Source organism: Malus sylvestris, chromosome 17 (assembly GCF_916048215.2).
Source record: "Malus sylvestris chromosome 17, drMalSylv7.2, whole genome shotgun sequence".
NCBI lineage: Eukaryota > Viridiplantae > Streptophyta > Magnoliopsida > Rosales > Rosaceae > Malus > Malus sylvestris.
This window is the reverse complement of record NC_062276.1, coordinates 29,133,305-29,159,854: the sequence shown is the minus strand read 5'-3', so window position 1 is coordinate 29,159,854 and position 26,550 is coordinate 29,133,305. Positions and strand designations below refer to the sequence as shown.

Sequence of the window (26,550 nt, the reverse complement as noted above, 5' to 3'; positions counted from 1 at the left end):
TCAACAAATCTTTTACAATTTATTAAAGCCGCATATGTCACATGCCAGTTCATCCTTATTCTTATCCCGCAATGAACGTCGGCTAATCACGCATTGACACGATTAAACCATTCTCCGTTGGATTTCCGCCACGTAATGACGCGTGTTGGATCCGACGCGGCTCCCTTCTCAAAAGAGACGTGCCAACACACAATAACAGCACCTCCTCTTCTAACAGCAGCAGCACCGCCATGGTTCCCCCATAAAACCCCGCGAAACCAAACCATTCTCTCTACTCTCTTTCTCTCTGCTGCTCTCTTTCTCTCTCTCTAAAACTTGAGGTGGTTTCTCTCTCTAGAAAGTAGAAAGAAAGAATGGCAGGGTTGGGGAACAAGGTGAGGGAGCTGAAACACTTGGTGAACAAAGGAGTGAGGATCGTCGGAAATTCGTGGAAGAAGGGCTGGTTCAGGGTTAAGCACATCAGACGCTGATCCATCTCTATTATTTAGGAAATTCGTGGAGGAAGGGCTGATTATTTATGTCTAATTTTCCGTTTGTAGTACTTATTTTGATGTAAAAACGATGTAGGGGTGTTTGTTTGCTTGGATTTTATATATGAATTTCACTTTTTGAATGATTGAATCTCTTCGATTGGGGATTATGTGTTGCGATGCTATTACTTTTTATGGTTACTAATTGATGTTAAATTATTCAGTCTCCTTTGCCGAATTTTTTTTAAATGAAAAATAAATTATGAATTCCCTGAATTAATGGGTCATCGACTCATCCACAGCAAGACTCGTTTTAATTCAATAGTTTTCCATGAGATCGATGTTGTAATCAGTTAAACTTCCATTTAAATGGAATATTTTTCCAATTAGTTCTGAAAATCCTTGAAATCTTTTCCAGAAAATAAAAGGAGAGAGTAAGAGAGGGAGAGTGGAGAAGAAAAGTATAGAGTGTGAAGTAAAAACTTGAAAAATGAAAATTGTAGAGAGAAATTGGAAATTTAAATTATATATTAATAGACCTTTTATTGTAAAATTTCATGAAATATCATTCCAACACTATAATTAAATTTGAAGATAAATAAAAAAAACCTATAATAATGTAATTTTACACCATTAATTTTTTTTTTAAGCTATACATATTTGAATTCTAATTAAAAAATAAAAATAACCTCTCTTTCCAGTCCCACATTCTCTCTTCTCTTATTTTATTTTTAAAATAAAATTAAAACCTTTCACAAACACTTTGTATGTGAGCATATGTTAATTTTTACGAAAGATTTGATACTTAATCACTAAGTTTTTGGTGGTCACATGATTTTGTTGTGTCACAACATCTTAACAAAGAACAATACAACCCGTTGTTGTAGTAGAAACAGTTTCTTAAATTTCATATTCTGATAGACAAAAATATCGGCAAACATTATAAATGAGTTCATACGATAGTAACCTTACCTTTGTGAGAATATAAGAATATTGGCAAGTAACATGGCATGATCAACCATTTGCGCGAATACTTGTTTACTTTTTTTTTTTTTAACAAATCTATATATTCTCTTTAACAAATCAACGTATTCTCTTAACTTTTTTAAACAAAATACGGTTTCAACGATAGTAATTTTCAATTAGAATTTTCATTCTTTTGTCAGATCTTTTAGTACAACGATATATTTTACATTAAGAAGAGAGTTCGGAAGCCACACAATGGACAACCTAATTCGATATCGAATTCGTGATCTACGAAATTCGAACTTAATACCTCACACTTACAAGTGAAGAGGAATATCACCATACTGTAGTTTAAGTAATTGAACATGAACAGTTAAGATGGTGTCCTTGGAACTTTTCCAGAAAATTATTTTGCTTTCGTTTCTTCCAAAAGAAGGTTAAGAACTCTTGTTGGGTTGGTCTAGCACAACACCTATCATCGTGCATTGCGATTTTTAGTACAATTCGATCTTTAGCGTCGTCAGTATTCATGATTCATAAGTTGTATAATTCACAATGGGTGGTGCTGCATATACTTCATGCACCAAAGTTGTGCATTAAATGCTAAACCTTTTTTCTGTAATTCATACAATCAGTCTCTAACCAATTTAAAACTTAGCAAGCTCTCAGCTTTTCTCTCCTTGTGAGAGCCTTTCTCAACAATGTTTGAGTGTTCTCCGTTTCATCCTTCCCGCAGCCGTAGACCTTAGCTATGACCAGGATCGGTGGCACTCCTCTTCTTCTCCTTTTCCACTTTTCTTTTTCTTTCCTTCTCCCTGAGCTTCAGTTTCCCCCTCTCCAAGGGCCTGATCGTCACTTTCTTCCAACTTCCACTTTTCCCCCGTTTTTTCTCCCTTCTCTCCTCCCTTCCACTTTCCTTCTTCCTTCCTTCTACTTTTTTTCCTTTTTCTTTTTTATCATTCTACCGTTTCTTCCTTTTTCCCTTTCTTTGCATCTTCTTTCCATCTTTTTCTCATTTTTCTTCCACTTTCCTCGACACTTCAATCCATCTTCCACCCAATCAGCCACATCTTTCTTCGACTTCACATCCTGGTTTGGTGTCTCCATATTTGTACCGCGATTTTTTGCATTTTATCCGGAAGGTGCGTAGAGTTTTCACTCGGATATTCACACCACCACCTTCCTTGGGATTGCCTTTGATGACACTGTTGCTAGTGGGTTGCTCTTTCCCACTAGCTTCTTTTGTTTTGGGTTTCACTTTGTTGCCGATGTGTGGCTGCTACCTGTGTGGTGCTCGGCAGTGTTTTGGAATTTGTTTTGGGGTTCTGTTCAGCTTGTTTTTAGGTGTGTGCAGGGAACGTTTGTTTCTGTTGGTTGGTAAGCAGCTTTCCGGCGACAGCTGGTTGAAGCTGCTAGGGTTTGTTTCGGCGTTTTCTTTGTTTTGGGTTCTTTAGTCGTTTCTGAGGTCCTGTTTTTTTGTTTATGTGTACGTATTTGGGTCTTTTCTTGTGTAATTATTGTGTTGGAATAAAGCAACTTCTAACAAAAATAAAAAAAAGTTGTGCATTAAATAATGTGGCACATTATACACCATATAAAGTCTTGAAAAACCTCTTTGCCTTTCCTATGCCTTGTTACCTAAACACCAAACCCTAACTAAATATCTTACGGCCACTGACCTCTTGCTACAGTTAGAGTCGGCAGCAAACCCCCTTCCTTCTCACTCTACTCCTTCTCTCCACCCTTTCCTTGCGCCTCCTTTCCCATCTCTCTAGTCTCTACCCACCATTTTGTGAGCAACCCTTCATGCTTCAATGAAGTGTCATCCTCAACCATTTCTATGTTTTCATTTCGGGATAGATTCGTGGGTTTGAGTCGGGCATGTGGTTGTGGTGGGTCGAAATCACTTTCTACCGGTTAGTTTCTAAGGTGATCGTGGCCCTCATCGTTTTAGTGGCTGAGTCGCTTCCTTGCTTCATATTCGAGTTAATCCACCCTCCAAGGGCTATTATTGTTGCGAATCTAGCTTGATACAGAGATGGTTGTAGACCCATGGCTATATTTGTTATTGAATCTCCTTCCATGATTAATATGTGACAAATTTGGTGACTTTGATATATTGAGGACACAATTCTTTCAATTTTAAAAAGAAGCCGAGATATCGTACCATTCTCATAATGTGTAATATAATAATGTTCATAAAAGTATATTACGTGAAAGCCACTCATTACTACAATCTGGTAGTATTCATTTTCATTTGGAAGTGAGAAGTCTTAAGTTCGAATATCGTGGATGATAAATTCAATACCATATTAGGCTGCCAATTGTGTTGTCTAGCTGATCTCCTCCTTTTCTTAGTGTAAAAATATCAATATAATAAAAAAAGAGTATATTACGTGAAAAATTCAGCCACAAATTTAAAATCTTATCATTTAAATTGGATTGGTTTAAATTACGGGATTGATTATAATATTACATGTATTTAATGATTAAGAAATATTCATTTGAATATGTGTATTTAATGCAATTATCATTTGACTATTAAGGTAAACATTGTACTAAATACATGTAACTATTGCAAACAAATCCTTAATTACTCCTCTATTTTTTTTCTGTCCAAAAAACCAACACATTATTGAAAAATCCATAAAAAATATTATTGAAAAATAAAAATTATATAATCAATAGCATTTAAACTGCGCCGTTTTAATGGCCACCTAAATCCTAACCCTAATTAAATTAAGCGCGCCTCACGTTTCAATTGAGTTTGGTTTGGCTCCCTGATACTGTGCACCCAACATTGCCAAGTAAGAGATGAAGAAGACGGGAAGAAGGTTCGATGGAGGCGGGAGGTCCCTCTCCGAACAAAAGCAGAAGGTTCTCCGTTGTCGTCTGGAGACCTTCAAGCACCTCCGCTCCTCCTCTCTCGACGAAATCGTCTACCAACTTCGCACTAATTACAAAGACTACCACCGCATCAAGCTCCAGTCTTTCACCAAGTTCGTCCAGCAAACCCTAGACTCCCCTTCCTTCAAGCTATCCAAAACCCTAATCCATGTCAGCGACCTAGAAGACGACGAAGAAGATGAAGAAGTCGACCATAGCAATTCCAAGAGGAGGCGGAAGGCCAATAAGATGGAGGAGAGATTGCAGAGAATGGAGACGGCGCACGTCAGAAGGATTCGCCAGAGCAATGGTGATCGTCCATCTTCAGATGATGATGATGAGGAAGAAGAGGAGGATGAGGATGGGGCGGTGTCGACATCGGACTCGGACGACGCCATATACAGCGAGAAAGTGGAGCCGGAGTTTGATGTGATGAAATCGAGCCTCCGGGCATCTTATATGGGATCCAGCAGCGCCTTGAAGCCCAAGGCGGCCGAGGAGAAGAAGGAGAAGAATGTAGAAATTGAGCTTCCTGGTCGCGAGAAGGTTGGGCTAATGAGCGAAAATGGAGGGCGAGGGGGGCAAGAGACATTCCGAGAAGCTGAAGCCAAGGGATCGGTTTCCAGAGAGGTTGAGGTGAAGGGGAGTGAGGGGCCGAGGTTTAGAGACTTAGGTGGGATGGAGAAGGTGATTGAGGAGCTGAAGATGGAGGTGATTGTGCCGCTTCGCCATCCAGAGCTCCCGCTGTGGCTCGGAGTTAGGCCAATGTCTGGGATTCTGTTGTATGGCCCCCCCGGCTGTGGCAAGACCAAATTGGCTCATGCCATTGCCAATGAAACCGGCATTCCCTTTTATAAGATTTCTGCCACCGAAGTCGTCTCTGGTGTCTCAGGTATTACCATCACTCATTTCATAGTTTCAATGACTGAAATTTTCAAGCTGAAAAATCTTGTACTGTTAAGGTTCTTATGTTCCTGAAATTCCTTATGTAAAATTGTAATAAGTTGCCATGGCTATCATTAATTTTAGGTGCATCCGAAGAAAATATACGAGAGCTTTTTTCTAAAGCTTACAGAACTGCCCCTTCAATTGTATTTATTGATGAAATTGATGCAATTGCTTCGAAAAGAGAAAGTTTGCAGCGTGAGATGGAGAGGCGAATTGTCACACAACTAATGACTTGCATGGATGAATCTCATAGGCTTGTGCAATCAGCTGATGCAGATTCTAACTCACAAAGTTCAGATAACAAGTCTGGCTATGTTCTTGTAATTGGAGCGACCAATAGGCCTGATGCTGTTGACGGTGCTCTAAGGAGGCCTGGTCGATTTGACCGTGAGATTGTTTTAGGCGTTCCAGATGAAAATGCTAGGGTTAAGATTCTTTCTGTGCTTACACGCAACCTAAAACTTGAAGGTTCTTTTGATCTTCTTAAAATAGCCAGGTCGACACCAGGGTTTGTTGGGGCCGATTTGAAAGCCTTGGCTGACAGAGCTGGTAACATTGCCATGAAAAGGATTATACACAAGAGGAAGACTGATATGTCGGTAGATACCATGGATGAGGAAGGCAATGAAGAGTGGTGGATGCAACCATGGTTGCCTGAAGAAATGGAAAAGCTCACAATCACTATGGCTGATTTTGAGGTGTTCCGAAATTAACTACCTATACCTTTTCTCCCACATATTTTGCCTTACATAGTTACCTATGAGTTAATAACCAGTTATTCTGATTTTGCATTAAATTCTCGTGGTAATGGTCTTATCATGTGCATTTCTGCAGGAAGCAGTTGAAGTGGTTCAGCCGTCGTCAAAAAGAGAAGGATTCTCTGCAATTCCAAATGTAAAATGGGAAGATGTTGGTGGATTAGATCTTTTAAGGAAGGAGTTTGATCGCTATATTGTTAGACGTGTTAAATATCCTGAGAACTATGAGGTAATTGTTATTTTCATTTTCTATTGTTTTTTCTAATTTTGTTAATCTCTGTGTATATGCGTTTTTAGATTAAGATTTTTTTTTCTTTTTTATTCAAGTTTGTGTCTCCTCGGAATGGCTGGTATGTTGTCTGCTTGTAAAATAAAGTCATATATTTTTGTCAAAAAATGTGGTTTGGAATGGCTTGATATGATCTAAAAGATCTTGAACATAATCACTGTTGATCAACACGAATCTTCTTTACCCATTTCTGCCACTTTTAAATTTTAATAATGATGCTTAACTCTCCATACTTTATAGCTCATTGTCATGGTGCATACTTCGGTAGAAAAATTATAATTCATCTGTATATGGTTAGTATTAACCCCATATTTCATTTTCAAATTATGTTCTGCGGCATTTATGGCTAGTGGAAAACAATAATTAACAGGATAACGTCACATTCCTTAGTAAGCCAATACCGTTCACTTTGCAAGTAAAAAGAGCCTAACATGTCACCTTAAACATATCTCTTTTGGTGAAATAGCTTGCTTAGGTGGGGGTTCTGATGGGCCTTTTGTTGAGAACTTACTAACCAACGTATAAGAATAGTATGCCAAACAATATCATGAGTTATTTTTTACTTTATCGAAAAAATTGCACGCTTTGTTACAACATGAATATCACCATAAAGAACTATCGTGGAAATTTGATGTAATACTTGCTGGAACACATTATGAACTTTTAGAAACTTAAATCTAAACATTACCATCGGTGGAGACTTATTAATTTATTGCAGTACATGCTATACATGAATATTTACAGTATTCTATGGTATCATATTGTTGGGTCAATGCTTCATACTGTATTTCTGCCTGTATTGTACCTTAGTCTATTTATTTGTTTTATTTAAGTCTGCAATCAAGTGGCTAATTATGTTTTTGAAATGACTTGTGTTTCAGGAATTTGGAGTAGATTTAGAGACAGGATTTTTGCTCTATGGGCCTCCTGGATGTGGTAAAACACTGATAGCAAAGGCTGTCGCTAATGAAGCAGGAGCAAATTTCATTCACATTAAGGTCAGTCATTGCTTTTCCCATTGAATGTTATTGATGTATGGTCTTGTTAATGTAGGTCGTGTAACAATGAACATTTCAATGTATGTTTTTGCATAATTTGAGAGGATCCATTTGGTTGACATGGCTTTTTTAACTGGTTAGGGGCCCGAACTTTTGAATAAATATGTTGGAGAAAGTGAGTTGGCAGTTCGGACATTGTTTAGTCGGGCAAGGACATGCTCACCATGTATACTTTTCTTTGATGAGGTTTGTGGTTCTCTTCCTATTAAATGTTATTAATACTATCGGCTTCCATAGGTTTGGATCATTTCATCTGAACATTTAATCATATAAAGGAATAGATTACGGGATTATCATGATGAAGTTGGATTGAATTATTGTAGTGTCATTAACAACAGTTGGTCCTACATAGTGCTAAACCTCATTTCAGATCACCATAGCAAATTTTTTTTGAGAAAGCTAAACCTTTAGAATATTTCAGGTCATTACAAAAATTTTCTTTTACAACAAGATATATGATATTGCTGTGGTTCTCCATATTTCTTTTTCCATTCTGACCTCCACCAACACTGGGCGAGGAGTTGATGTGGTAACACACAAATTAAACCCTATAAATTATGCAATTGTAGTACGAGTAAGTGCTAACCAACACAAATTAAACTTAATAAACTGAAATCTATGTTAAACTAACAATAAAACAATGACTAGGGGGATTTTGGACGAATTTAATTAAAACAAAAGTAAATGGCAGCAAATAAATTAAGTTGTGAATGAAATATGGATGAAAGGATAGCTATAGGATTTTTCTCCACACATGAATCATATGCATACAAATCGATTTCCAGTTATTCTTTCTATAAATCACGAATGACAATGCCCAAAATTAAGTGTGAACAACACTAATTAACTCTCAGATTTTCCTAAGTTCATTGAATTGGACTCAATGACGCAACTAAATTATTCTTCTCAAGTTTCCTAACTATGAAAAACATGATAGAGATACATCTCAAAGATCATTAAGTTCTGTGAAAATCATAAGTATTGACAAAACATTCGTAACTATGAAAAGCATGATATTTCTGCCAAGAATTTACTTAACTCAATCATGACTAGTAACTTTTACTACTTACAAATATAAGTTCATAACGATCAGGTGAAATTCTCTTATATTCTAGCATCAAATCCCTGCATGCAAACTAAGTGTACACCTTTAATAAACATACAAGAATAAGTTCTCTATAAAGCAGATAAGTAAATCGCCTTCATGTTTTATGAAACAATAACTAGATGTAATCAATTTATATAAAACATATGATCATAGCTTCAAATTCACCTCTACCTAAAAAGAAACTTAGTTACACATGTTCATCATAACTGAAAAACAATCTAAAATAAACATTGAAACTTAAAACAAAGATAGAAAGAACTCTGAAAATTCCAGCAACTTCAATGGATGAATGTTAGGTGCGGCACACCCTAAATCATTGCAGGAATTTCATATATATATAGGGGGAACAACTGAATCCAAAGAGGAAAAGGTTTTGGCGTTTTAAATTATTTTAGAACTCTAAGAATAAGAAAGTGTTGGAATGTGATTAGGATTCCTCCTTGTAGTTGGAGATAAGATAAGATAATGTTGGATAAGATAGAATAAGATAATGTTCCTTTTCTACTAGGATTCCTTTTTCTTGTGTAATTCCTTGCTTTCCAAGCCTCAATTTTGATTTCTCCAGAGTTTAGCACATGTCTAACACCATTTAAACACCAAAAACGTCCAGCCCATATGCTATCCACGCATGCTATCCAATCCAAGTCCAAAACTGCTCCAAATTGCTCCATTTGGCTATTTATTGTCATCTTTACCAACTAGACCTACAATAATACGAAAATAACTTAAATTACCAAAATAAATAGAAATTAACTAAGTAAATGCAAAGAAATAAGATAATAAAGTCGCATAAATATGCTCTTATCAGGAGTCAACCAAACTTTCTACCTACATTTTGTGAGCATCGACATTATTGCTGGGTGTTGAAACTGATATGATGCCCAACTTGTCTACTACAAAAATCTAGACACGAGGACACTACATGTGTGCGTTTGTGTTTTTTTATTTTTTATGTAGGAATAGAGGATATAGTTCTATCTATGTTTGAACATAAGTTTGCTCAGAAAAGAACCACATATAAACTCCATTGTCTTGAAAAAGTGACAAATATTGCAACTATTTAGTACACTTTCCGAATACGTAACATTGAATTCGTATAAGTATCCAAGGGTGACATACGGTTCATGTCTCCAGGTTTGGAAATAATTTCATGGAAAGATGTGCCCTACAAATCATAGCCTTTTAAAGCATTTTCTTTCACTTATTGACACTATTGATGTCTAATGTCTCAATTGATTTAGCACTCTTTCTTATACAAAACACTGAATTCCTTTTTAAGTATCCAAATGACTGTTTGAAACCAGGTGACATAGGTTTCATGTCCTCTGGTATCCTGACATGGAAAAAAATTCATGGAAAATGTGTCCTACTTTTCATAGCCTTTTAAAGCTGTTTCCTCACTTATTGACAGGTTGATGCTTTAACAACAAAGCGGGGGAAAGAAGGCGGATGGGTTATTGAGCGGCTGCTGAATCAGGTAAATTAATTGCAAAGGCAGTCAAGAACTGACTGCTTAGAAAGTAGAAACTTATTCATTTTTCATTCATTTATAGAATGAACTGACTGTCTGCAACTGCAGCTACTTATAGAGTTAGATGGCGCAGAGCAGCGACGAGGTGTATTTGTTATTGGTGCCACTAATAGGTAAAGCTCTTTGTTCATTCTTCAGTTTTAGTTGATATAAAGGAATATCATTCTGCACCTCTTACGTGTCATACCTTTTGTCAGACCCGATGTAATGGACCGTGCTGTTCTGCGGCCCGGTAGGTTCGGTAAACTTATTTATGTCGCCCCACCCACAAAAGATGAGCGTGGTTTGATCTTAAAAGCACTTGCGAGGAAGAAGCCTATTGATGCTAGTGTAGATCTGAGTGAGATTGGACAAAGGGAATTGTGTGAAAATTTCAGTGGAGCTGATCTTGCTGCACTGGTTCGTCTATGCTTAAATATGCATTCTATTCTTTTCTTTGTTTGTGACGTTAAGTTTAATATTTCATTTGGAGTCGAGTTTTCGTGACCTCTCTTGGATTGGTGGGGAAGAAAAAAGGGGGAGGAGATGTGATTTGGATTGTCTCTCACATATCGATTGATGCAGATGAATGAGGCTGCTATGGCTGCTCTTGAAGAGAAATTGACATTACCTGAGAGGATTTCAGATGCATCTCCATGGACGATAAAAGAATCTCACTTTGAGAAAGCACTGGCTAAGATCGCAGCATCTGTAACTGACCAGGTATGGATAAGTACTACGCTTATGTTTGTTTTTCATATGCCTAATGCCTCTCAACGAACAATTCCTTCTCTTTTCTATTTCTTTTTTCCGTACGACGACTTTTTAAGTTTCATTCCATTACTGTGTACACAGCAAATGCAATACTATAAGAGATTTGGTGAGAGCCTCAAAGCACCAAGAAACAAAACATAACAAGTGTCGCAGTGAAGAGTAAGTTGTAAATGTTCTTAAGAGCAACGGTTAGAGAGAATGTGCGAGAAGAAAGCAAATTTTGACGGTGATCATTAAAAATTTTTTAAGACAAGGGTTGGGTATTTATATTATTTGCCAATTTTCTTGTATTTATTCATAGAATGTAAATTAGAATCGTGGCAACAGTTAGAGAATGTTTGAGAACAAAGCAAATTTTGATAGGGATTTTTTATAAATATTTTCCCATTCTCCTTTATTTTTTCGTCGAATGTAACTTGAATCGTGCCCCAAAAAAGATTGTTGCTATTATTTTTTGGGGATTGTTATTAACGCCTTAAAATTTCAATGGTTTACTCTAAGCTTTTTATATTTAAAAAGAAATACGCTTATACGAGGAGCGTATAACTAGATTTTTAGAGAGCCATTAATAGTTCCTTGATCTTATATAGGCTCAGATTGTATTGCTAATGAAAAGAAGTTGAAGAAGGTGCTGTCCAAATTGCCCTAGTTAATGAGATTTTCGGATACTGTAATTTAATAAATTACTTGCAAGGGGATCGTTCTAGAAAGGAGATACGAGAAAAACTTTCAAAGGTTAAATTTAGATATGGTTTGGTACTGAGGTGATTCTGAAAAAAAATGGGTATAAAAAAAAGTTAGGAGTTTTTTTCTGTTTGGTAAACATTCAGCTTCAGCTTTTTTTTACAGTTTTGAAAAATCGGCTTTTTTCATATCTGTTTTACATAAAAGTTTACCAAACACTATAATACTGTTTTTTTTTTCAAAAGCACTTTTACAAAAAAGTTTACCAAACACTTTGCTGCTTTATTTTACAGCTGCTTATTCTCATAGTACAGTAGAAACAGTTTTTTTTTTCAGAGCACAACAATATCAAACCAGCCTTATGCAAGGGGGCTATGGTTTGGTACCGCGAGGAGATGCCAGAAGTAGTGATCGTGAAGCCGGGTGTAGGTGGACGGTGGCCGATGTCAGTGAGTTTGACCCGGATTGGTCCAATAAAGAGTTCCATATGATGTAAACGTTTTTATTCGAATCTAATAAAATCTTAAAATACAATGATAAAGAATCAACAAGTAAAAAAGAAAGAAATGTACAAACGTACAATAAGTGTGAGAGACATGATCAACAAGGGATCTGGTCAATAAACCATGTAATAATTTTGAAAGGAAGCTTGATAAGAGAAACCGCAAGATTCGCTAATCCACTGAAACAAATGCAGCAAGGGCACAAGCAACTCAACACCGTCCTGCAAAAGTAAGATTAATCATCAAACAAAATTTAAATAATAATCTCATATATATATATATATATATAGTTAACAGCGCATGCAAATCGTCTGTATAAAGTTTCTTTGTTGAAGGAAGGGCAAGAACAACAAAATCAGAATCACAGAGAACCCGTAAAAAGAATTACTACTCACCCGAAAACCCAGATGACAGCGCCGAGAACAGACAAGACCAATGCGATCAAAGCAAAAGGCAAACCCAGCAAGAAACCCAATGGCCTGCAATCTCCCATGATTTTGATCGGATTTAAATATGATCTCTGACGTACTACGCAGCCAAAACGACGCAAATCCAGAAACTTTCTCAAACCAAAACCAGATTTATATTTTCTGATGATTATTGTTCGAGGAACTTGGAGAGAAAATTATTCCTGATTACGTCTTCCGTAAGACACTTGGAGACTCCTTATATATATAAGCAGAGATGTATTTTCTGGGAATGTTGGTAGAAAGAGAAGATGAGAACGTTGAAATTGTCTATCAAAAAAGCAAGCCAGACTTGTGAACTAATTCAAAGTAAACAAGAAAAACCTACCAAACCTACTGGGACGCGGTATCATGCAACTGCCGCCGTTTCGGGGAGGTTTTTATTCAAGTGATTGGACAAAGTTACCCTTTGCCAAAAGTTCTGTTTCAGTGTTGGTACGTGTTATTGGTGGGGATATTTCAGGATATTCGCTTTCAAGAAGGTTCCACTAGGTTTCTTTCTTGCAAAAAAAAGTCAGAACGCGACTGCCGTCTCAAGACGTGCGCAACCTCTTGGACGCGTCTCAAGATGCGCAGCCTAGTTCTTGGACGAGGAAACTGAAAAAGATTTCAATTTTATAAGCAATAAGTAGCATTAGGTTCGCTAATTTCTTGTCCAAATTAGTTTAATTTTATTTTTCAACTTCTTAGTAGAATATGGCGCCTTAGCTGCCCCTTTTTTGTCGTTCCAAAGCATGTGATGCACTGCTAAGTTAAATACCTCAGCTAAGATTTGCTTTGGGTTTATGGTGATGTCTCTGCGGAGTGGATGATGTTGGCAGTCCTCGCTTGAAAGTTGCTCACACGACTGTTTCATTGTGGTTGACAATCTTGGCCTTCTTGGTCTTGAAGCGCTGAATGTACTCCCTGATAGCCTCCTTGGGCTTCTTGACCACATTGAAGAGGTGATCAGACAATTCTTGATAACTCGACAGGATGAGTATTCCTTCTGAAAACGAAGGCGAGTTGTTCGAAACTGTCGATGGAACCAATCTTGAACTACTCCGTGCAAAGTCATGGCGCATCAAGGCTTTGTCCAGCTTGTGAAGGAAGTATCATGACACTTCGTTAGAGCTTCAGGTGCCGGTCTGGGTCCAAATATCCATCAAACAATGTGAGAACCTCTGGGGAGGTAGTCTCTGCTCGATCTCGTTTGTGAATGGTGAAACATTCACGATAGCCGCCTACATGCGTAGTGCGTTCTCCAAGTTTCATTTTGTTTTGAAGTCTCTAAGTTGCTCATCGAGCAACCGTTGTATGTCTCCAAATTGGATGGGTTGCCTTCCTGCCTGCAGCTTCGACGCTCTGCAATTCTGGGGTGGTCTGTGTTGTGCCTTGGCCCGTTCGTCAGTACGGAAACGAGATTCAGATTACAATCTCACCAAATCACTCAGTTGAACAGAATAAAATACAAGAAATAAAGACACCAAGAGAATTACGAGGTTCGGCAAAAACCTGCCTACGTCCTCCGAGAGATATTGCTCTTCACTATGAGAATAACTAGTACAAGATACACTTGAGTTAAATCGACATAACCCAAACCCCAATCCCTTGTACCCTCACAGAATTTTACTAAGAGACTCACTCTCCCCAAGAGTTTCTCACTCTCACTCTATATTTTTCTACCACTTGTGTTCTCCTCTGGATGTTCCCACAATTCTCTCCCCCTCTCACTCGACAAGCCCTACTTAACATGCAACCCCTTTCTTTCTTTACATTAAATTACAAAGAAAGCAAGCACACTTGCATAAAGAAAACCAAAGTTTACGGGGTCATGTTTCCAAAGTCCAAAAGCAAGCCTACTCTTGCTTTGTCCTTTGTAGCAACTTTAAATGATGACTACAAACACAATCATGATTGTCTTCCACAAAACATGCTCCTTGCTTTGCCTTTTAATCAAGCCCCAAAGCCACTCACAGGTTACCTTATTGTTGCTAGCTCAAAATATGAGCCAATCACAACAGTCTGCACTCCGCTTCCTCCAACAGCAGCTGGACTAGAGAATTGGTGGAGCCTGCTTCCAACGAACAGTTGTGCTGCTTATCTTCCTCATGGATGGTGCGTTGACCTGATTCTTCAGGCACGCCCCTAAAATCAAGGCTGGAGTGAACGGTTACGCGTGAACCCTGTTCACTACGAGATTGAGCCTATGCAGATGGAGAAAATATTTTTTTTGCAGAAACTTTAACAGCCATTGATGCCTGGAAACATAATGATTTCCTCTGCAAAAACTATATTCTCAATGCATTAGATGATTCGTTGTATGACGTCTATGTGGTATTCAAAACAGGAACTTTGGGAATCACTTGAGAAAAAATATAAAACCGCGGATGTTGGTTTAAAGAAATTTGTCGTGGGCAAATTTTTGGACTACAAAATGGTGGATTCCAAGTCTCTTGTCTCTCAAACTGAAGATCTTTAGAAAATCATCCATGACATTCATGTTGAATGGATGGTGATCAATGAGTCTTTCCAAGTGGCGTCCTTTATAGAAAAACTGCCACTTTCTTGGAAAGAGTTCAAGAGTTATCTCAAGCACAAACGTAAGGAGATAACCCTTGAGGATCTCATTGTGAGGCTGAGAATTGAGGAAGATAACAGAAAGAATGAGAAGAGCTTGGTTTCGAGTATGGAAGCCAAGGCGAATGTTGTTGAAGAAAGTTCATCAAAGTAAAGGCCGAAATGTTGGTGTGACATATGTTTTGCTTATTGTCAATAAAATGAATCTACCATGCGTATGAGATTGATAGTGAAAGGGTATGATGTTTTTTACCAGTTCCCACCACGTTAAATTTTGAATTTGTCATATAGAATGATGCCACAAAGAAATAAAAAAAGAAAAAGAAAAAAAGAATGAGTATTTGTTGCTGAGTCTGGCGTTAGATCAGAATGCATGTTGCTTGTTGTATATTCAGTATACAAAATAGAGAAAGATCAAGAGCCAGTGAAGGGACTGGTGGTGAATTGAAGAAACATTGGAATTGATACAATGATCAGTATGCAAACTCGTGGTGCTGTTTGGGGTAAAGTGGAGTTCCAAATTTTTGGAAAATTGTTTTTCCTTGTGTCAGTTATATGCTTGGTGTGTTTTGCCGTCTGCCGTGTCTCTGGAGATGACATCCTTTTATACCCAACAAATGAATAAAGGGAAAGGGCTGCCTCTTTGCTAAACGTTGGAAGGGCATCATGACTTCCACGACCGTAATTAAATGAAGAAAGTTATGTGGCAATTTGGATATAGGTTTTCTTTCAGATTTTGCAATCTGAAAGTTACAACTCTATATGAAGAGGTGTAAATCATGATACGTTTCAATGGAAATGAATTACGTGGTCTCTATTCCAACCAATTGGTTGAGACTGATGATAGCATGAACGATGATTTTTCCCAAATATATTCATGAACAAATGCAGAGCAATTCGATGTTTGGTTGTGCCCGATATTTCCTAAAGAAATATTAGTGGATTAAAATGATATGCCTTGTAAATGTTAGCACTGGATTTGAATGCAGCTATGTTTTAAGGATTTCCTTTTATTACCACCAAAAGATGTCTTTCCTCTTTCACCGAATTGTGTCTCTGGGGTAGTTGAGACGATGCACCGCTTGGCATCATCTAATGAAAAGGCACTGGAATTTGGTTTAGAAGATAGACATACAAAGAGGCCATGATTGAGAGAAGATTAAGTCTTGAAATTATTTAAACGAGAAACAACGTCAATGTTTGGATAGTTAGCGTGTGGACCTCAATAAAAGTGTACATACTTTCATGCTGCTTTAAAGAAGTCTGCATTTCCGAGAAGAGGGAAATGTCATGGCAACCAATAAGTTAAAGTGTGGGGGTCTTTTGGAAAGAAAAAGACGAAATATTGAAAATGTGTAGAGCATCTTGCAAAATTAAATTAGACATGATGATGCTTATTAAGTAAGCATATGAATGGTCATGCATGGTCATCATAATATGGAAAGGATGAAAGTCAAGAAGTGCTTTTCCTATAATGGCTAGTGAGGCATGAAGGCCTAGGAAGACAGATACATAAGGTCTATCTTTAGTTGTTTCCTACTTTTTGAAGAACAAAACATGATCGATTTAACAATAACATTAGAAATTAACCACAATTATCGAAGAATTGTGGGGGTAGCTTATCTATTTTTGAGATATGAGATTTACTTACAAAGAATGGAAACATAATTTGCTAATCAGATGAGACAATCAAGATGTCATCTCTTGTAATGAGTAATTGTTTAAGGTATGACAAGGTTATAGACCTTCTATAGATACCTTAAATGTGGGCGAAGTCTACTTCCTAGTGTTAGCAAATTATTACATAAGTCCTAACATATGTTTCGAGGACTTAACATTACAACTATTCTCATATGAAAAATAATTTCATAATATGGAAGTGCACACCATAAGAGTAGTCAACCTTAGTGGTACCAATTATTAAAGGCTTGACTAGAGAGTAAGTTGATCATCGAGGGGAATGAGGCTGAAGCCAACATAACTAATGAATCAGCCGGGCGGAAACCTAACTTAGTTGATTGGAGATCACATGGTCTAAGTTCAACAGGCAAACTAGTTAGGCATGATTCAAAGAAGTTAACACACTATATACCTCATTCCTATGATGGAATAAGTGTGTTGTCTGCAGAAGTTTTAGGTTGTATATTTATACTTAATAACAGTGATATCTTATAAATAAGAGGAATAGAGTAGACTATTCTTAATCAGTGGTCACTTATGTGAGAGCAGAAATTGGTCGCTTCTATGAGAATGAGATGACTAAATTCTCTAAAGCTCTCATGAATTCGGGACTTGTTCATGACCAAAATGAACACAACCGTATGAACCGGAATATATTAGGATTAGTGGTGTGTGTTGCGTATTACCAAGGCTATTCAAGTGCAATTGTGAAGATGTAAAAGACAATTACTACTTATTAAAAGTAATTACTGTTTAATAGATGGATTAAATAGTAAATAGCCTGGAAGAGGGCTCCATGCTGGAACTGCTCTTATCCGTATCTGTCTTGCCCCGCAGACGAAACTCTGTCCGAAATTCGAATATACCTCTCCTCTTATTTCTCCACCGCCAAACCATCCTCGTGTAACTAACACCAATCATTATCATCACCTTATTACTCTAAAAGATAACGTCAACTGAACCCCAAGAAATCTACTTTGATTTTAAATTTAATCTGGAAATTGAAATCTCAACAGTCTCTCCTCTTTCCCATTCGATTTTCCCCCAATTTCTCCCCTCTCCAAACACCTACGAAGTTCGAGCTTCGAGTGCAATGGAGATGGCTATGGAGGACTCCAGCTCTCACTCGCTTCTCTGCGTCGCTCGCTACGCGCCCCACTCTGACCGACGGAGTCCGCGCTTCCTCAAGAATCCTATACAGAGTACGCCTCCATTATGTACCTTTAGAGTTTCCTCTGCTCATTTCTAGATTTTCCTAGTTTTAGGGTTGTTATTGCCGTTTTCGGTTTCTCTGTTGCTGTATTTCTGCCGGAATTTAAAGAGTTGGGAACAGAAGCCCTAGGGTTACAGTGAATTTTGGTGATTTTGCGTGTTTCTTTCGGGTGATTTTGAAAGTTCTATGATCTTTGTGATGAACGGAGTTTCGTAATGAATTCTAGGGTTTCTTGAAGCTTCTTGAGTAACTCTTGGGAAAGTTTGATTTTGAGTTATTGGGATTGAAAGAAGTTCTTGTAATTTGAGTTTTATCGAGTTTCATATGGTTGTTGAAAGCTCTCTGTCTATGGATACGGGTGGATATATTCGAATTTGAGCTTGGATCTTGGGTGGTCTTGAAGGAGCTTTTGCACTCGAAGTTGAATTTGGTTTTTTGCAGGAAACTTTGATGGCGGGAAGGTGGGACGTTGGGTTTCCAAAGACTAGCGCTAGTAGTCTTAGAGAGCAAGCAACAAGAACAATTCTTCGCAATGTGAGGTCACAAGGACACACATATGTCGAGCTACGAGAAGAGGGGAAAAAGTTCATTTTCTTCTGTACTTTGTGCCTTGCGCCATGTTACAGTGATAAGGTGTTGTTTGATCACTTGAAGGGTAATCTTCACAATGACAGGTTAGCTGCTGCTAAGGTTACTCTCTTGCAATCGAACCCGTGGCCTTTTAACGATGGTGTGGTTTTCTTTCATAATTCAGATGAGACTGATAAGCAGTTGGTGATTCCAGGTGGCAATAAACAAAAGATTTTGAAGTCTCATGACGATGAAAACAATCTTGCTGTTGTCAAATATGGGGAAAATTTGATATCTAATGGCAATGAGCATTTTGGTGCTGATGGTCATGAATCTAATGAGCATTCTGATGGAGTGAATTCCTCTGTTGTGATCCCTAATATTCTGGTTAGGGATGAAATTACTGACATAGAAGTGAAGCAGGTAGGTTTTGGACAAATTGCTGCAAGGTTCCTCGAGCAGGATGAGGTGTCAAATTTTATTAGTAGAATATGGTGTGAATGGTTGGGGACAAGGACAGCTAGCAATGATTTACTCAAGGTTCCTGAGAACAACTTTGCTGTTGTTACCTTCAGTTACAATATTGATTTGGGTAGAAAGGGGTTACTTGATGATGTAAGGATGCTTCTCTCATCCAGTCCTACAGAAGAAACAGAGGGCAGCAGCGGTAAGAGAAAAAAGTTCTTCTCTGACCCCGAGGATATTAGTGAATCTCTAAGTAATCAGTTTGATTCATGCGGGGAAGATTCATCTGCTTCCAGTGGGTCAACGTCAAGATTGCTTTTAGACCGGTATGATGATCAGCTTCTGCACACAAGATTTATTAACAAGTCAATGAGGAGAGAGTTAAGACGGCAACAGCGTTTAGCTTCGGGCAGAACGTGTGATATCTGTCAACAGAAGATGCTTCCTAGGAAAGATGTAGCAACTCTCATAAATTTGAAGACAGGAAGGCTTGCTTGCAGTAGTCGAAATGTGAATGGGGTGAGCCCTAAATAACTTTCATCCTCTTCTTTCCTCTCCTCCGCGCCCCCACCCATTGCTGTACCTCGATCCCTTTAAAATTGTAAACCTATGTACTCAATTCTGCAATAGAGTGTGTTTCTCTCTATCTTTTTTTTTTTTCTCAAAGAAAGTAGTTAGCATCATTTTGATATATGCACATGCAGGCTTTTCATGTGTTTCATACTTCCTGCCTTGTACACTGGATACTTCTGTGTGAGGTTGAGATGATCACAAATCAGTCCGCTAGTTCAAAAGTGAGAAGAAGATCTAGGAGAAAAACTGCAGCCAAGTGCAATGGAAAAGATGGTCAGATGATAGCCTTGAGCTCACAACTGTATTCTGTATTCTGCCCAGAGTGTCAGGGCACTGGTATCCTCATAGATAAAGATGACCTGGAGAAACCAAATGTCCCTTTGTATCAGGTATTCCTGTTACACGACAGTTACGTGCTTGAATTTAACTTTATTAACTTTTGGCAAGGCAAACTTATTATATTTTCCATACCTGTGATAGAGCATGCACGTGATGATCAAAGATTAGAGAAGCTATGTAGAGATAAACCTTTTCAGAAAACTCGCTTTTGATATCTCAGATAGAACTAGGCAGGTAAAAAAACCTTATCAGTTTGCTTTCTCTAATCTGTAGATTTTTTATCTATGTCACAGCTGTTCAAGTATAAGATAAAGGTGAGTGATGCACGTAGAGCATGGATGAAGAGTCCTGAAATGTTGGAGAATTGCTCGACGGGTTTTCATTTCCCTTCCCAATCTGAAGAGGGAATCGAGGTTTCTGTAGGATACTTCACCTGATTTCCTTTATAACTGAGATTAAATATAGTCATAGCAAAATCAAGTTTTAGCTTTTTGATTTGTTTGTGCCAGGAAAAGGTGAAACCGTTGAAGTTGCTGCACTTCTACAGAGCAGATTGAATAGAGTTGCTGTCTGGGAACCATGCAGCTGTTTGTTGCTTGGCCGCGCGATTCTCATGAGAAGGACTTGGGTGCGGACAGACAGACGTAGGTGGTGGTATGCGGGCTGTTAGCTTTTGTGGATAGTTTGGATTAGTTTGCTTAATGAGGTATGTTGTACATACCTGTTGCTAACACAGGTACATAAATGATGTATCTGCTGTATACATTGTGATGCGTAGGGAATTATATGTATCTATATTTTCTGGGGAACTTTAACGAAAAGCACCCGGTACTGTTCACTTTAACGAAAAACCACATTTTTACATTAAAAAGTCAATCCTGGTACTATTCACTTTAACCTTTATTTTGTCCTTATCATTAAAACTCAAAGTTTTCAAGCCCTTTTCATTAGTTTTCCTTATTTTCTGTGGTAAGAACATTTTTTCATGTGTTTGAGGCCAAAGATGCGGCTTCTTGTTTGACAGATACGAATAAAACTCGCCCATTCAAATGGATTTTCATATTTCTTAACCATTTACTGGTTTAGTTTCGATTTCAATGGTTCAAAAGCTGAACCGAATTGAATTATCGTAAGACATTGTTTCACTAGTTTTAACTCAAACCCTACTACACCTTACGTTAGGACGCAATCCGCGTGTTTCTCCAAACTAATAAGTCAGAACCCTCGATTCCCCGCTTTGCGTGCTACTATCGTCAGCATCTCATACCTTGACGAACCAAATGAAACCGAACCCATCCCTAATTGCTCATAAATTGTGCAGTATAATGTCATTGGAAAGATTAGTTAAGGCCGGGGTAATATTAAGGGTTAATAGTTTCTTTTGTGTGACCACCATAACCTATCACCACAACCACCACCTCCACCCCCTACTATCTCCATCACCACAACCACAATTGCGGCTACACCTACTACCATTTTCATTTTGTGATTAAATTTGACCAAGTGCTTTTATATTGTTTTTCATACTCAAAACACTTTGAAAAATACAATTTATTAAACATTCGATTACTTTATGTTACAACCGATTATTTTTAAAGCATAACGATACCATTTTTTTTTAAATGAACATTAATCTCAAACTTGCCTTAAGAAACATTGAGATAGTAACGCCCATAAAGTAAACATGAGAAAAGTTTGAGTCAACAGCGAGATTTGAATAGAATGGCATGAATTTATTCTCACATTTATATTTCGTCCTAATAACACAAGAACATATTTAAAAATAAAACATTAACATATATTTTAATATTATTAATCCGAAACGCCGCGTTCCTATTGTCTTTTTGTGCAATGAACTGGCCCCTTCACAAACATGAAACATAAAAGATGAGAAAAGTCGAGTTGGCATATAGTACACTGCTAAACCCTAAACTCCTAAAATTCACAATTTCTCCCAAAACCCTATACGAAATTAGGGTTCAATGATTAAGCTTCTTGGTTCAAATCCATGTCGTGGTAATGCCATTTCTGGGAGTTCTCGAGCACTGTTTTGCTCAATTGAGGCCACGGCCTCCTCTCCACCCCCGTTTGAGCCTTTGTACGTTAGGATTTCCCAGGCCGGAAATCCGAGGGTTTCCATTGTACCGATTCTCAATCAGTGGGTCGAAGAAGGGAGAGATGTCAAGAAATGGGAGCTCCAGAGTTTCATCAAGCTGTTCCGTAAACATCGCCGCTACAGCCACGCTCTCCAGGTAAAAGAAAAAGAAATGATTATAGTGGTTTCTTGTATAATATTGTCATAGAAATTGCATTGAATGTGAAATGGAGTCAATGCTAGCATATAGATTTCAGTCAAAGAATCCGGTGAGATTAAATTTTGAAGAAAATATTCGTATAGAAAAGATTATGATGGAAAATAAATAACCCAATTTATAAATTTTAAGGAGTCTGAGCTAATATACATATATACCGCAGATTGTTGACATGAAAATTGATTATGACATGAACTCTGATAATCCATAATCATTTTCGGAGAATCGTTAAATTGTTTTTAGCAAAAGACAACATTGTTTCAATGGAGAAACGGATATGATGACTGCAGTTACGTGTAGTATACATTTTATTTCCTTATCAAATAAAGAGACTCTTGGGAGCAGCCTCTCCATAAATGGGGGTAAGGCTAGCCGACATTCACCTCTTCCAGACCCTGCGTAAAGCGGGAGCCTTGTGCACTGGGTACGACCTTTATCAAATAAAGAGACTGCCATTTAACAAGAGTTTGAAGAAAAAGCGCCGCAAAAACAACAATTTGTTCTGTTACATATGTTTTACACTGCTAGATTTGGATTGTTTTATCATTTCTAGGGTGGTTGTCATTAGTATATTTTCAAGTGTACTCTTTTTGTGATATTTACTTATCGTAGTAATATTTTAAAGACACTCTGTTTTCCCCTTATAACTTTCTACTATCATCACTCTGCTAAGAATGCTATAGCTATTAGAATGTACACGTTGCAACCTGTAAAGTTTCTCAAGACCACGCTTTTGAAAATGTAATAATACAAAGCACAAATTCATGAATCATAGTAGACATAGTTCCTTTTGTGGATGCTAATGAATGCTTGTGTGTTGATGACCGTGGTAAATGATTCTGGTTATGTGCTTTTAAATTCTTAGGAAGTTTTTGCTTAAGCAATGGTCAACTCAAATCATTTCTATTTGATAGTATGTGTTCTGCATGTTATTAAACAGATGGACCCTGAATTGTGACCAATAATATATTAAAAGATGAAACTGGAAAACCCTGAATTGTTATTCTTTTAGATTTCAGAATGGATGAGTGATGCACAGAACCAGTATCTAACTCCAGGAGACATTGCGGTTCGGCTAGATTTGATCTCAAAAGTTTATGGCCTACAACAAGCTGAGGCGTACTTTAATAGCATCCCTGACCAACTGAGAAACTTCAAGGTGTATGGTGCTCTTTTATTCAGCTATGTAGAGAATAAATCTTCAGAAAAGGCTGAGATTATTTTCGAGAAGATGAACAAATTAGGTTATTTGAAAGGATCATTAGTTTATAATGCTATGCTTACCCTCTATTCTCAGATAGGTAAACATGAAAAGCTTGATATTCTGGTAAAGGAGATGGAAGAAAAGGGCATTGATTATGACAGTTATACATTGAAGATTCAATTGAATTCATATGCAGCCATTTCTGAGATAGACAAGTTGGAGAAGGTTTTAATGAAGATAGAAGCCGATCCTTTGGTCAATGTAGACTGGAATGGTTATGTTATTGCAGCAAATGGTTTCTTGAAAGCTGGCTTATTAGAGAAGGCTTCAACAATGCTTAGGCGATCAGAGCAACTCATTGGCAATCAAACAAATAAATTTGCATATGAAGTCTTCCTCACTTTCTACACTGCTATTGGGAATAAAGATGAGGTTTATCGTATTTGGAACATATACAAAAATAAGGTGGGATTATACAATTCTGGCTATCTTTGTATGCTAAGTTCATTATTAAAGCTGGGTGACATTGATAGTGCTGAGATGATTGTGGAGGAATGGGAATCTGTGGCCAAGTTTTTTGACATACGAATTCCCAACTTGCTGATCACTGCGTACTGCAAGAAAGGTCTTTTGGAGAAAGCCCAATTATATATAAAGCGGCTTGAAGAGAGCGGTAAGGAGCTGGATGCAGTCGCATGGACTCGTTTGACAACCGGATATCATATGGATGGTCAGATGGGTAAAGCAGTGGATACGATGAAAAAAGCAATATTGGTAAGTCGACCAGGATGGAAGTTCAATCATCTAACCTTGGCTGCATGTCTTGAATACTTGAAAGAGAAGGGAGACGTGGAAGTAGCACAAGAGCTTTTGAGATTAATTAGAGAAAAGGATTATTTTTCAGCTGATTTGTGTGATAAATTAGATAAGTATGTTACTGGTGAACCTCATAAGAGAGATGAGGAAGTATCACAGGAACTTTTGAGATTATTGGAAGAGACTGATCATCTTACATTTGATTCGTACGATAAAGTAGAAGATTACACATATGATGGATCTCGGGTTATGGCTTTGATAAAGTGAAAGAGGATAGTAATCTGGGAGGATTTGAGAAAATCAAATATTGTGGAAAGCGGTTGATAGCACCGGTTTTCAATCTGTAGAAGGGTGTGTTTTGTTCCATAACCAACAAAAGGTGAACATCCAAGCCATATTTTTTTTTCAGCAGAACTGAAGGAAGGTTAGTTCTCTTTCGTGTTATCGTTGTATTTCAGGTGGATTGAGTACGTTTGTACAGATTTTCATTTAATCCACGAAAATTTTAAATGAGTTGACAATTCAAAAACAATGCGAAAGAGGAAATGAACTGTGGATTGTTCTTTTCTTCATTGCCCGTTGATCATGATCGGTTCCTAAAACATATAAATCTTATGCGTGTTCTGTAAAACTTATAGAAGTTAAAATGGCATTCTGATAAATCATAATAGCTTTTATTTAATGATTCAGAGAATGCAATACTGAATATCCTAAGTCTTTAGCGCGTTGCCATTTAGAAATTGTGTGATCGGTTGAGAATACCGTCACATTGGCATTCTAGTTGGAGAAATCTTCAGTGTTAGGAACATCGTTAGGTACACTAAGTTTTATTATACAAGTGGTTAGAATTTTTTTTTAAAATATTCAACTAATGATACTTGATGTACCTACTATGTTCTCGTCATATTGAAACATCTCTCTAGTTGGACACGTATGTTTCCATTTTAATTAACAAAACCAGGTCCATGAAAGATGAGGCAAACAGAAATAAATAAGAAATAATACAAGTGGCATTATTGCGTGGAGATCAAGGTCTGCAACATGTTTACCAAGTCAAAAAAGGTCGATGTCTTAATTGACATTTGACGAAATGAGTGTCGACAACAACGTTGGCTAATCATCGTTTAATCAAAGCTCTCACTCAAGTCATTTTTTCAAACTCAGTATTATGATCCACATGTATTTACTTTTATTTGTTTGTGAGAAGTTGAGTTTAAATTTTATCTACGATAAGTTTGATACTAATTTATTATAATTAAGTAAATGAATTGTTATTGACATTTCAAAAATCTTATTTTATACTCTAAACTTTTTATATTTGGAAAGAAAAATACACTTGTGAAGAATGTAGAATAAGATTTTTGGAATGCTAATAACATTTTCCTTAGGTAATTATATGAAGAAAAATTTAAACATTACAGGTACACTAAAAGAGTAGTGTTCTGCCAATAAAATAAAAATATGGGTACAAAATGTCAAATAATAATGTATCTGTGCTATATAAATTGTTATTTATTATATCATTTTCTGTAATTTTGTTTAAATATGAAATATCGACGTATTAAAAAAAATACTAGGCTGATATAACATTTTGAAAAAGCAACTAACACAAATAAAGGGGAGAGAAAAAGACAACTAAACGTAAGCTCCCGTAGATTTCTGTGTACATCAAACCAAACCCCGCTAGACTCAAAATTGTTGTTACAATTTCCTTTTGCAAATACTTCAAGATTGTGAGCCCCGCTATGCGATTAGAAGTGGTAAATAAATAAGTATTCGTTAATATTCGTTTAATTGATATCATTGTAATATAGATGTCAGAATGGTAGTAGAGATGATAGTGTAAAATAAAATTAAACTAAATGAGTCTTAATAAGGACTAGTTAACAACACAATAGGTTGATTTGCCACCTTTATATGCAACCACCTACGTTTCTAAAACAATTTTCTTTCACGGTCGGCATGTAATTGATATGTCCAAATATTATATTCGTTGAGAAAAATATCAATATGTTACCGACACATTTTCAAAACTATTGAGGGACTCAGGGACATACTTTTTTGCATTGCTAATCTCTACTTAAAGACTCTTCATTTTTTTCTTACAAACAAATCAAATATGACATGTCAGCAATAATTTTCTTCTTATACTTTTAATAACTAACTTAAATATATACATTCATTTTAATTTACAGGTAAAGATGAATGACGTCGTATATTAGCCAAAAAAAAAATGCATTGTCCTTTCAACAACTTAGATTGATTTTTTATTTTTATTTTTTGATAAAAACTTAGATTGAATTGAAGTCCATTCATTGCCAGAAAACAAAAAGGAAAAATAATGAAAAGAGTTTGAAAACTTTGAGTTTTAATGATAAGAACAAAATAAAAGGTAAAG

The 26,550-nt window shown here is 37.0% G+C and overlaps 4 protein-coding genes and 1 long non-coding RNA gene across 9 annotated transcripts; 4 read left to right on the top strand and 1 right to left on the bottom strand.

Moving 5' to 3' along the window:
• Nucleotides 1-4,189: 4,189 nt before the first annotated feature.
• LOC126610772 (cell division control protein 48 homolog C-like) lies at nucleotides 4,190-11,261 on the top strand. Its single transcript, XM_050278900.1, has 10 exons — nucleotides 4,190-5,214; nucleotides 5,352-5,968; nucleotides 6,105-6,257; nucleotides 7,199-7,315; nucleotides 7,457-7,561; nucleotides 9,895-9,960; nucleotides 10,063-10,127; nucleotides 10,212-10,413; nucleotides 10,579-10,716; nucleotides 10,849-11,261. The coding sequence occupies exons 1-10, from the start codon at nucleotides 4,251-4,253 to the stop codon at nucleotides 10,906-10,908; spliced, it is 2,487 nt and encodes an 828-aa protein (XP_050134857.1). The 5' UTR covers nucleotides 4,190-4,250; the 3' UTR covers nucleotides 10,909-11,261.
• Nucleotides 11,262-11,939: 678 nt separating this feature from the next.
• On the bottom strand, nucleotides 11,940-12,704 carry LOC126611489 (signaling peptide TAXIMIN 2). The gene is made up of 2 exons (XM_050279784.1): nucleotides 12,350-12,704; nucleotides 11,940-12,175 (listed from the first exon to the last, which is right to left on the bottom strand). The coding sequence occupies exons 1-2, from the start codon at nucleotides 12,445-12,447 to the stop codon at nucleotides 12,052-12,054; spliced, it is 222 nt and encodes a 73-aa protein (XP_050135741.1). The 5' UTR covers nucleotides 12,448-12,704; the 3' UTR covers nucleotides 11,940-12,051.
• Nucleotides 12,705-13,039: 335 nt separating this feature from the next.
• On the top strand, nucleotides 13,040-15,195 carry LOC126610002 (uncharacterized). The gene is made up of 2 exons (XR_007618338.1): nucleotides 13,040-13,806; nucleotides 14,452-15,195. It is a non-coding gene; the product is annotated as an uncharacterized LOC126610002 (long non-coding RNA).
• A 2,304-nt stretch (nucleotides 15,196-17,499) lies between these two features.
• On the top strand, nucleotides 17,500-20,874 carry LOC126611325 (uncharacterized). 4 transcript variants are annotated; one of them, XR_007618807.1, is made up of 5 exons: nucleotides 17,500-19,427; nucleotides 19,613-19,870; nucleotides 20,114-20,233; nucleotides 20,308-20,608; nucleotides 20,772-20,874. XR_007618807.1 is itself a non-coding variant. In XM_050279552.1 (4 exons), exons 1-4 carry the CDS (start codon nucleotides 18,324-18,326, stop codon nucleotides 20,375-20,377), a joined length of 1,530 nt encoding a protein of 509 aa, XP_050135509.1. In that variant the 5' UTR covers nucleotides 17,500-18,323; the 3' UTR covers nucleotides 20,378-20,717. The 4 variants fall into 4 exon arrangements, 3 of the variants coding, with proteins under 3 accessions (XP_050135509.1, XP_050135507.1, XP_050135508.1); XM_050279552.1 differs by lacking the exon at nucleotides 20,772-20,874 and having other exon boundaries at nucleotides 20,330-20,717; XM_050279550.1 differs by lacking the exon at nucleotides 20,772-20,874 and having other exon boundaries at nucleotides 20,308-20,717.
• An 810-nt stretch (nucleotides 20,875-21,684) lies between these two features.
• Nucleotides 21,685-24,724, top strand: LOC126611326 (pentatricopeptide repeat-containing protein At2g20710, mitochondrial-like). Of its 2 annotated transcripts, none has more exons than XM_050279553.1 (2): nucleotides 21,685-22,072; nucleotides 23,145-24,724. In XM_050279553.1, the coding sequence occupies exons 1-2, from the start codon at nucleotides 21,803-21,805 to the stop codon at nucleotides 24,417-24,419; spliced, it is 1,545 nt and encodes a 514-aa protein (XP_050135510.1). In that variant the 5' UTR covers nucleotides 21,685-21,802; the 3' UTR covers nucleotides 24,420-24,724. The 2 variants fall into 2 exon arrangements, with proteins under 2 accessions (XP_050135510.1, XP_050135511.1); XM_050279554.1 differs by having other exon boundaries at nucleotides 21,929-22,072; nucleotides 23,152-24,724.
• The last annotated feature ends 1,826 nt before the right edge of the window (nucleotides 24,725-26,550 follow it).

What these genes read in the sequence shown, in the direction of transcription:
- LOC126610772 (XM_050278900.1), top strand. Translation starts at nt 4,251, where the DNA reads ATGAAGAAGACGGGAAGAAGGTTCGATGGAGGCGGGAGGTCCCTCTCC. An exon ending in AATATCCTGAGAACTATGAG is followed by an intron (nt 6,258 to 7,198) that starts GTAATTGTTATT and finishes CTTGTGTTTCAG; the next exon opens with GAATTTGGAGTAGATTTAGA. An exon ending in GTTATTGGTGCCACTAATAG is followed by an intron (nt 10,128 to 10,211) that starts GTAAAGCTCTTT and finishes ACCTTTTGTCAG; the next exon opens with ACCCGATGTAATGGACCGTG.
- LOC126611489 (XM_050279784.1), bottom strand. Translation starts at nt 12,447, where the DNA reads ATGGGAGATTGCAGGCCATTGGGTTTCTTGCTGGGTTTGCCTTTTGCT. An exon ending in GCTGTCATCTGGGTTTTCGG is followed by an intron (nt 12,176 to 12,349) that starts GTGAGTAGTAAT and finishes TTACTTTTGCAG; the next exon opens with GACGGTGTTGAGTTGCTTGT.
- LOC126611325 (XM_050279550.1), top strand. Translation starts at nt 18,324, where the DNA reads ATGGCGGGAAGGTGGGACGTTGGGTTTCCAAAGACTAGCGCTAGTAGT. An exon ending in GTAGTCGAAATGTGAATGGG is followed by an intron (nt 19,428 to 19,612) that starts GTGAGCCCTAAA and finishes ATGCACATGCAG; the next exon opens with GCTTTTCATGTGTTTCATAC. An exon ending in AATCTGAAGAGGGAATCGAG is followed by an intron (nt 20,234 to 20,307) that starts GTTTCTGTAGGA and finishes ATCAAGTTTTAG; the next exon opens with CTTTTTGATTTGTTTGTGCC.
- LOC126611326 (XM_050279553.1), top strand. Translation starts at nt 21,803, where the DNA reads ATGATTAAGCTTCTTGGTTCAAATCCATGTCGTGGTAATGCCATTTCT. An exon ending in GCTACAGCCACGCTCTCCAG is followed by an intron (nt 22,073 to 23,144) that starts GTAAAAGAAAAA and finishes TTATTCTTTTAG; the next exon opens with ATTTCAGAATGGATGAGTGA.